The sequence below is a fragment of the Pygocentrus nattereri genome, chromosome 12 (genome assembly GCF_015220715.1).
Source record: "Pygocentrus nattereri isolate fPygNat1 chromosome 12, fPygNat1.pri, whole genome shotgun sequence".
Classification (NCBI taxonomy): domain Eukaryota; kingdom Metazoa; phylum Chordata; class Actinopteri; order Characiformes; family Serrasalmidae; genus Pygocentrus; species Pygocentrus nattereri.
Genome location: NC_051222.1, coordinates 3,332,022 through 3,342,167, shown reverse-complemented (window position 1 = coordinate 3,342,167; position 10,146 = coordinate 3,332,022). Strand labels below are relative to the sequence as shown.

General features: G+C 41.8%; 1 protein-coding gene across 1 annotated transcript; it reads right to left on the bottom strand.

Moving 5' to 3' along the window:
* Positions 1-1,466: 1,466 nt before the first annotated feature.
* Positions 1,467-3,310, bottom strand: LOC108410788 (NLR family CARD domain-containing protein 3-like). Its single transcript, XM_017682047.2, has one exon. The coding sequence runs from the start codon at positions 3,258-3,260 to the stop codon at positions 1,467-1,469; it is 1,794 nt and encodes a 597-aa protein (XP_017537536.2). The 5' UTR covers positions 3,261-3,310.
* Positions 3,311-10,146: the final 6,836 nt, after the last annotated feature.

Genomic DNA, 10,146 nt, shown 5'->3' with positions numbered 1-10,146 from the left:
GGCAACTCCAGAAAAGAAAAAAGTCCAGCCCCTCTCAAGGAGATTGGACCCAGAGCCCAAGCTGTGTGTTGAGGTGAGCCCGACTATATCTAGTCGGTATCTCTCGACCTCGCGCACCAACTCGGGCTCCTTCCCCGCCAGTGAGGTAACGTTCCAAGTTCCAAAAGCCAGTTTCAGCAACCGAGGATCAGAACGCCAAGGCCCACGCCTTCGGACACTGCCCGATCCACAATGCACCGCACCCCTACTACTGCCCCTCCCATCGGTGGTGGGTCGATGGGAGGGGGGACTCATGTAGCTCCTTCGGGCTGGGCCCGGCCGGGCACCATGAGTGAATGCCCGGCCACCAGACGCTCGCTGGCGAGCCCCTCCCCCAGGCCTGGCTCCAGGGTGGGGCCCCGGTAACCCTGATCCGGGCAGGGTACACGAGTCCTGCTTTGTTGTCCTCATAGGGGTGGTTATGGATCACACTTTGTCTGGCCTGTCACCTAGGACCAGTTTGCCATGGGAGACCCTACCAGGAGCTTTTGCTCCAGACAACATAGCTCCTAGGGTCCTTCAAGCACACAAACCTCTCCACCACGATAAGGTGGTGATCCATGGAGAGGAATTTAAAAATATAATAAATAAAAATAAAGGAATGTTCATACATTGCACAAATATATGTGAGAAACACATTTAGGAAATATATTTAACAAATGCATTTTTGACCATTTTCATACATGGCAAAAATACATTTGAATGATTCATTTGGAAAATACATTTAAAATATATTCAGTCGTAGTCCATCACATAATTTGAATACATTCAAGTATTTGTAATGGCAGGCAGAGCATCAACATCTAGAAAAATATTGCCACAAACTACAAAATGCTTAAAGTTATTTAGTATGGGGCTGTAATGTCATAAGTAAACCCAAGAATGATTTTGAAAAAAAAGTTATCCCAAAGTAATATTCAGTCCATATCCTTTTTTAGAATTAAGTCATTAAATAAAAATTCACATATGAAATATTGAGCATCTGCTAATAAATGATAATAATTACTAATTAAAATAATTCTTTTCATAGACAGGTTTATTTCAGAAGTGTGTCTGAGCCCATGAAGTGATTTCCCCCAAAGAATCATGCCTGTTTTTAATACAGTGCAAGATTTTAAGCCGTACACAACATTAGCAGTCTTTTGTTGCCCCATCACAACTTTTTTGGAATGTGTTGCTGGCATTAAATTCAAACGGGGCATATATTTCTCAAAAAACAATGACATTTCTTAGTTTCAACATTTGATATGTTGTCTTTGTACTATTTTCTATTAAACATAGGGCTTAAATGATTTGCACGTCACTGCATTTTGTTTAATTTTATTTCGCACAACATCACAACTTTTTTGGAAAGAGGGTTGCTTTTTTAGCCAACAGTATTCAGATACTAACGGAAGTGACATTCATTTACATTCATTCATAGGCACTTACAGAGCCTTTCTGCAGTGGCTTGCAGCCAAAACCAGTCTCCTGTAACCCTCCTCTGATGTGTTGAACTTCTTTGGGTCCAGCTCATCCAGAACCTCGTCTGAGATCTCCAGCATGTAAGCTATTGCTGAGCAGTGAGCAGCAGAGAGTTTGGTTCCTGTGTTTTTCTGTGATTTTAGATACTCCTGAATCTCTCTGGAGAGAGACTGGTCATTCACTTCAGTCAGGCAGAGGAACAGGTTGATGGATCTCTCAGCAGGAAGATCCTCTGTTTTTATGAGGCGTTTGATGTGCTGCACTGTTTTGGTGATGCTCTCTGAGCTGCTCTCTGGGCGTGCTAATAGGCCTTGCAGAAGTTTCTGATTGGAGTCCACTGAGAGGCCCAAAAGGAATCGAAGAAAAAGATCCAGGTGTCCATTCTCACTCTCTAAGGCTTTATGTACTGCTCCTCTCAGTAGCTCAGCCATCAGAAAAAATTGCAGTTCTTCCACACTTTTGCTCATATAGGAGTAAAACATATGGAAAGCAGCCAGGAACTCCTGAAAGCTCAGATGCACAAAGCAGTAGACCTTCCTCTGGTAAAGCACAGATTCCTCCTTAAAGATCTCAGTGCATATCCCAGAGTACACTGAGGCCTCAGTGACATCAATGCCGCACTCTCTCAGGTCCTCTTCATAGAACATCACATTGCGCTTCATCAGCTGTTTGAAAGCCAGTTTAGCCAGTTTCAGAATCATCTCTCTGTTGGACTCCAGAAGTTTCACTGGATCGCTCTTAATGTTTCCCTCATACTTCTCATTCTTCATATTCATCTGAATCAGCAGGAAGTGTGTGTACATTTCAGTCAGAGTTTTGGGAATTTCTGTATTACTCTGGTTTATCATCTGCTGAAGAACAGTGGCTGAGATCCAGCAAAAGACTGGAATGTGGCACATGATGTGGATGCTCTTTACTGTCTTAATGTGTGAGATGATTTTCTTGGCTTGGTCTTGGTCACTGATTCTCTTCCTGAAGTACTCCTCCTTCTGTGGGTCATTGAATCCCTGAATTTCTGTCACACGGTTGATGTACTGAGGAGGGATCTGACTGGCTGCTGTTGGTCGAGTGGTTATCCAGATGTGAGAAGAAGGAAGCAGATCTCCTCTGATGAGGTTGGTCATCAACACACCCACTGATGAGGTCATTGTTATGTCAGATATTTTCTCACACTGTGAAAAGCTCAGTGGAATTCTGCTTTCATCCAGTCCATCAAAGATAAACACAACTTTGTAGGAATCATATTTTTTTGGGTCTAGATCTTTAAGTTCAGGATGGAAATCAGACAGAAGTTTATGAAGACTGAACTGGTCATCTTTAATCAGATTCAGCTCCCGGAACGGAAGCACAAACATGAAATCAACATCCTGATTGGCTTTTCCTTCAGCCCAGTCCAGAATGAACTTCTGCACAGACACAGTTTTCCCAATGCCAGCGACGCCTTTAGTCAGGACAGTTCGGAGCTGTTTTGGTTCTTCATCTTCTTTTCTTTCTTTTTCTCTGGCAGTATTAGCCATCACACCTCTAATGTTCTGTTCTTCCATTTCTCCTTTAGGATCTTCTACAGGTTTAAAGATATCAAAGTAGTTGATTGGGGTATCATGTACTTGTTTCCTGAAGGTTTTCTCCATCTGTAGAACCTCATGTTCTTCACTCTCCCCCTCTATGATGTACAGCTGTGTGTAAATCCTGTTCAAGAAGGTTTTATTTTCTTGTGTTTTGATTCCCTCAAATATGCTCTCAAACTTGTTCTTCATGCTGCTCTTGTGTCTCACTAAGACTCCGTGCACAACATCATCACCTGGATCATCCCTCTTCCAGCTAATAGAAGCAAATTAAAAATGAAGGTGGATGTGACAGAAAGGATTCATAAATCAGGATAAATTTTCACTGATTCACTGCAAGTCTCGCTCTTATCTGGTGTAGTAAGTAGTGAAATAAAATATATTCCAGTGCTTTAGTTTCACACACTGAGCAGGTTCAGTCTTACAGTGATTAAACTGTGACTGTGTCTTACCTTGGGTCAGTACCAGTTCCTCTGATACTGAAACCAGGAGGGCTGAACATGGAGTCGCTGCTCTTCACAGATACACAGCTGGACACAGAGTCTGCTCTGGAATTCTGACGTCTGATAACAAGTTGTCGAGACAATATATCAAATCAAAAAGCTATACACTCATTAAAGTTATTGGTTTACCTGGTGCATAGTCTGGCTAATTTTGTGCTTGTGTCTCACCTTGGGTCAGTACCAATTCTTCCACAACTAAAGTTAGGAGGATTCAACCTGGAGGAGTTGCTGCTCTTCAGAGACACACAGCTGGGTTCTGGGGAGTCTGCTGTGGACTTCTGAAGCCTCAAGATATTGAAGGAATGCATTACATTAAGGATACTTTTTCACTTGCTTTCTGGAGAAATATGTGATGAGTTATAAAATAAAAATAAAAATTAGATAAACTGGAATAAAAACTGGACATTTCAACAGTACAATGAACATATAATGACATAGTGAAAATAACCTAGCATGTCAAAAACGAATGTTTTATGAATATCCACACCAACACTACTAATACTAAAGCCAGGACTTGGTAGAATGTGTTCAGAGTATGAGAGACTTTCCAGTTTTTCAGCTAAAACTTTTTAATGTATGTGTGAAACTTGATTGGAGCAGCAGTGATATGTATAGTGATTTTATACACTATAAGATATATCTATTGAGAAAGCAAATTACAGTGAAATGAAAAATGACCCAGTCTTTTAAATGGAAAACTGTAAAATATTATTGCAATCATTGTATTGTCAGGTCAGGGGAGTTGTGGTTGTAAACATTTTCAGCACTGCTAAACCTCAATTATTTCAGGCAGAAACTTCCTGAGAACCTCTGTGAGTTATATTACTCAAACAAGACAGTGGACAGAGCTTCAGCTACCCAGAAGAAGCCAACAGTGGGAGCAAATAGAAAAAATACAAGAGAGAATAGAAAATAGAAAAAAATACACAGAGCACTCTGATGTTTGGCATTCTGCTGACAATAAGCACTTTAAAATGAGTTGTAGTAAAACTATGAGGTCACTCTACAGTGACAGCACACCTAGTGTGTGTCTGAGCCCTGCACACAACCGCCCCACTGTTCTACCAGACACAACTGCTACCAGCCATGTCCCACACAGAACTGGGGAAGACTGCCTCTCCCTAGTTAAAGGAAATGAAAAAAACAAGAAAACAGACTCATAAAATCAGACAAATGGAGGAAAATTCACACTAAAGAGAAATCAAGAAATCAAAAGAGGACTTGATAAGATCCCAATTACATTCAGAGGACAGTTATAAAGAGCTATGTCTCTCCAGTGCTCCACAGAGGGAGCCAGAGTTCCACCCCTCCAGCATGTTACAGAGTGGGACAGAGCCCCACCCCTCCAGTGGTCACAGAGGGAGCCAGAGCTCCACCTCTCTAGCTCTCCACAGAAACAGAGCCAGACATCCACCCCTCCAATTCCCCACAGAGAGAACCAGCCCCAAGTTCATTCCCCTCTAGGCCTTCTTGTTATGCCCTCCTGTTGTGCACCGCACACAACGCTGCACGCCAGTCTGACGTCTACTGCCTCCCACAGCTCTACTTGACTCAAATGGTAGTAAATTTCTTAAACATAGATGTTCACAATGCAGAGTAGGAAAATTCTGGTGCCCCACAGCCCAAGCAGCACATAAACAGCTCTACCCTAAACAACTGGGTGCACCAGATAACATTACACAGTATATCGTTGCTGTCGGAACAAAACCTTGTATCTCCATAATTAGAACTTTACAGGAGAAGGAAAAAACATAATCCACTTTTAATGTAAGTCAGTGGAACCAGACATTTTTCCAAGTCATTTTGAATAATTTATTTTGGTCCATTCTTCATGAAATTTACACACAATTTATAGGATGGTGATTTCTTTCAAATGATGTCAAAAACGTAAAAATGACAAATATGGAGATACGATGTTTTGTTACGACAGTCGCTATATATCGGTAAGGAGCTGTATTTGTGTGGGAAAATCTTTGGAAGGTTGGAAGTAATACAGATAGCTCAGAAATGTGCATGTAGATATAAACAATGCTTGAATGTTACCATATGAGAGCAACTATGCCCTGGTTCCTAACAACATATCCAGCCAGAGGGCAGCTGGAATACAAGCAGCACCCCATGTCATTAGTGATTAGTCACACAGATTTCTAGTAAGAGAACAAAGTGCAAGTCAAGAGAGGCAGACAGAGGAGAGCACCACTAAACACTGCAACACCCAGCAGAACTTCACAGAAAACACACCCAGCGATACTGCACCCAGGAGGATCACAACCAACAGCACTGCACCTAGCAGAAACATGACCAGCAACACTGCATTCACCAGAACCACGATCAGCAACACTGCACCCAGGAGGATCACAACCAACAGCGCTGCACCTAGCAGAACCATGACCAGCAACACTGCATTCACCAGAACCACGATCAGCAACACTGCACCCAGGAGGACCACAACCAACAGCACTGCACCTACCAGAGCCATGACCAGCAACACTGCATTCACCAGAAACACGAGCAGCAACACTGCACCCAGGAGGACCACAACCAACAGCACTGCACCTAGCAGAACCATGACCAGCAACACTGCATTCACCAGAACCACGATCAGCAACACTGCACCCAGGAGGACCACAACCAACAGCACTGCACCTACCAGAGCCATGACCAGCAACACCGCACCCACCAGAACCATGAGCAGCAACACTGCACCCAGGAGGATCACAACCAACAGCAGTGCACCTACCAGAACAATGACCAGCAACACCGCACCCACCAGAAACCCATGTGATCCTTGCAGGTGATGTTACACACTGCACAGCACAGGCCTCTACACAAGCCTTCCTATGATTACCTGGAACTAAAGAGTAGTGTCTCAGGGATCTTTGGTCTGGCAGTGAATATCAAATTGGAATCTGATTAAAGATCTTTGACAGTATAATCTTGCCCATTGTGCTGTGTGGTAGTGAAGTCTGGGGTCCAGTCGCTCATCTTTGTCACCAGATTGGACAAACATCAGGCTGAATTAGGCAGATTCCCACTAATCATGAACATTGAAAAAAATCAGGGATAACCAAATTATTTAAAAAAGCAGAAACACCTGGAAAACTCAAAACACCAAATTCATTCACGAAAGAAACTGAACTGCTTTCTGGCCCTTAAACACAAAATAGATTTGGCTGAATATCTTGTTATTGTCCAAAAATATAAGGCAGAGAAGGGTCTTCACCAATTACAGACTCAGTGACCACAGCCTGGTCATTGAGAAAGGCAGGTTTAAAAAGTCTTGCTTACTGATGAACTGCCTACTGAACTGCCCATAATTTGAATTTATCAAGAATAATCATTAGCATCTATTTGAAAATAGATAAATAGATTCATTGGGAGATAAAGATAAATGAGTAATTATATTAGCAGAATGTTCATCAGCATAGCCAGATATGTGTATGAGAGCCTCTTCCTAGGCTCACAGAAGGGGCCTGGAGATGCTCCAATTTGTCCGTGATGAGAGTAAAGTGTTGAATAATTACATTATTTATTAAAACTCATTTAACACAAGTGGAAAATTGAATATTTGTGCAGCACACCAGATCTTAAAATAAAACAGCTTTACTAATGAACAGAAATTCTGAAATCATTGGGAATAACCACTGAGTGGACCACAGACACAACAGAGGAACTCATGTTTTCTCTTTCTTTATGTTCTGTGCGGCTGTAAAGTTGCTTACTTTGGGACAGAGGGTTCTCCTCGACTACTAGAGTTATGGAAATCCATCATGGAGGTGTTCCTCTTCAAACAAATTCAGATGGATTGTAGTAGTGCTGACCCCTCTGAACAAACATTCATTCTTCAATGAGTGAACTACAGCACAATGCAATTTATTAGAAAGTATTATATAATTATATAATTTAGTCTGATAGACAATTAGGAATGGCTATCATAGAGAATATTACTATTACTATTACTAACATTCTTCTTCGGTATAATAAACAGAAGCAGGACTAAGTAACAAAGGTCTAAAGCCACATGTTACCTTAAGGTTTGTTTGCATCCTCTCATGGTCAAACAGCGCTACTGCATTTGAACACGCCCTTAATGGTATTATGTAAAATCCCACATAAACAGCAATGCACTCTGAATTCAGACGAACCACATAACTATGACCGCTAAATGTGACTAGAGATGTACATTTTTAACATTTAGTTTACAGTATTTTTCACATAAATACATCTTTTGCTCTCTAACCATCCCGCATCATCTTTGTCTCTACCTGTTTCATGAAGCCACCGTTTTGTAACAAGTTCTGGATTTAGACTGCATGCAGATGTTCCTCATTGCTGTAAGTTATTCTTACCAAGTGAACCCAAAACGCTCTTCCTCTCTGAAATCCGTCTGCACAACCTTTACCAGTCAAAACTTACTTTTGGCTTCTCCCTCACTGCATCCACCTGTTCTGGAGAAGAACAGCAGAAACACAGTGGGTGTGCAGGGCTACCATCAATCATTTGCTGACTCCAGCCAATCATGTCTCACATTATCATATTACATCAATTGCTTTAGCCAGTCAGGAACGTGCATAGCAGATGAACCCACTCTTTCAGGGTTGCGCACAGACCAAGAACTTACTAAATAAAGAAATAATAGTGACGAAATATATTTGAAAGATCTACCAGAATTGTGGTAGATGTGACATCACCGAAGTGTTATAAATGAGTGTTAAGGAGGTTTTAGTGTTTTCAGAGCATGTTTTAGAGTTCATTACCGAACAAGGAACAAGGAAACCTGCCAGTCTCGCTGTAACCGGAGAGAAATAATCGCCACTGCTGAAAAACAGAACAAAGAGAAAGAGCTCCCTCTAACTCAGCCTCTGTTTAACTCACTCACTTTATTCTTTCAGACAACCAGTAACTTCAGCTTCAAGCTCCAATGACCTATACAATAGTGACCATCGAGAGGAGAGGGGACAGAGAGGCAGGACAGGCCAGAACATGACCGAGAATACAGTATATGAGAGGGAGGATGAGGACAGTTCAGGTGATTTAGGGGAACCAAATGAGATGCAGCAGAATGGAAACTGAGATCGTAACGATAATAATATCAATAATAAAGAAGGAAATTCAAATCTAATGATGTAGATGACACTAATAGTGGAAAGTCTTTTATCAGTGCTAATTGATTTGGTGTGAAATGGTTCAGATGTATTTACAGTGGTGGTGACGGGAACCAGGGGTTACTATGACTAGAGCTCAAATATGTTTTAGTGTTTTAAAGTTTTATTCATCACATACATAGTGATACACGGGAACTAGCGGTGAAATGCTTGCATAACTGCCTGCTCACATGAAGCAATACGGTACTGAGAAACAGCAGCCAAATAAAAGAACAGAGTAGTACAGAAAATATCTAACAAGATATCCATCTATGAAATATACACTAGAAACTAAGGATACACAGAAGACACTATGAAATGGTACACATGGCATTGCTGGGAGTAAAGTGCAAGGTGCAAAATGTGCAAAGTGAAAGAGCAACATAAAGCTGTGCAACTGAGCTAGAGGTAGTATAAATATATTATGAGTGGTCAATGTTTAGTGCAGAGTCCTGTGTGTGATGGGTGTGTGTGTGTGTGAGGTGGTCCTGTTCTATTTGCCGTCATGGTTTAGAGCTCGGATGGCTTGTGGGGAGAAGCTCCTCCTCGTTCTCTCTGTGTTTGCCTTCAGGGAGCAAAAGCACTTTCCAATGTTGGGGTGGCTGAGGTCCGTCATGAGCTTCCAGGCTTTAGTCCAGCGCTGGATGCGAAAGACAGTCTGCAGGTCAGGGAGCTTGGTCTCAATGATGCATTCAGCTGACCGCACCACCCTCTCGAGAGCCCTTCTGTTCGGTACTGTTTCCAAACCAGGCTATGATGTTCCCCATGTGGATCCTTTCAATGTTGCAGGTGTAGAGGTTCTGTAACACTTTGGAGGGCAGTCTGAAGGCATCTGAGCCCATGCTGATGGGCTTTCTTCACCAGTTGATGTGGCTATACCATGACAGGTCCTGCAAGATGTGAACTCCAAGGTATTTGAAACTGTCCACTCTTTCCTTTGCAGCTTCATTTATGCATACAGGATGGTAGCTCCTCTCCTACTTCTGTAGTGACCTATCAGATCCTTAGTCTAGTTGATTCTAAGGAAGAGATTATCATCCTGACACCAGTTTCATCAGGTGTTTAATCTCCTCCAGGTAGGCCCTCTCATCATTGTCAGAGGTCAGACCTACTACAACAATATTATCAGCGATCTTGACAATGATGGTAAAGCTGTGGCCAAGCAGTCATATGTGTACAGTGAATACAGCAAGGGGCTCAGGACACATGGACACATTCTATATGATTACAAATAGAATCATTTGTAACTACTGTACAAATTATTCTATTTTAAGAATGTGAAATGTCAGAATAGTGCTAGAGACATTTTTTTCAGTTTTTATGTCTTTCATCACATTTCTAGTGGCTTAGAAGTTTACATACATGTGATTAGTGTTTGTTAGCAATGCCTTTAGATTGTTTAACTTCAGATTTTTCAGGTAGGCTTCCAAA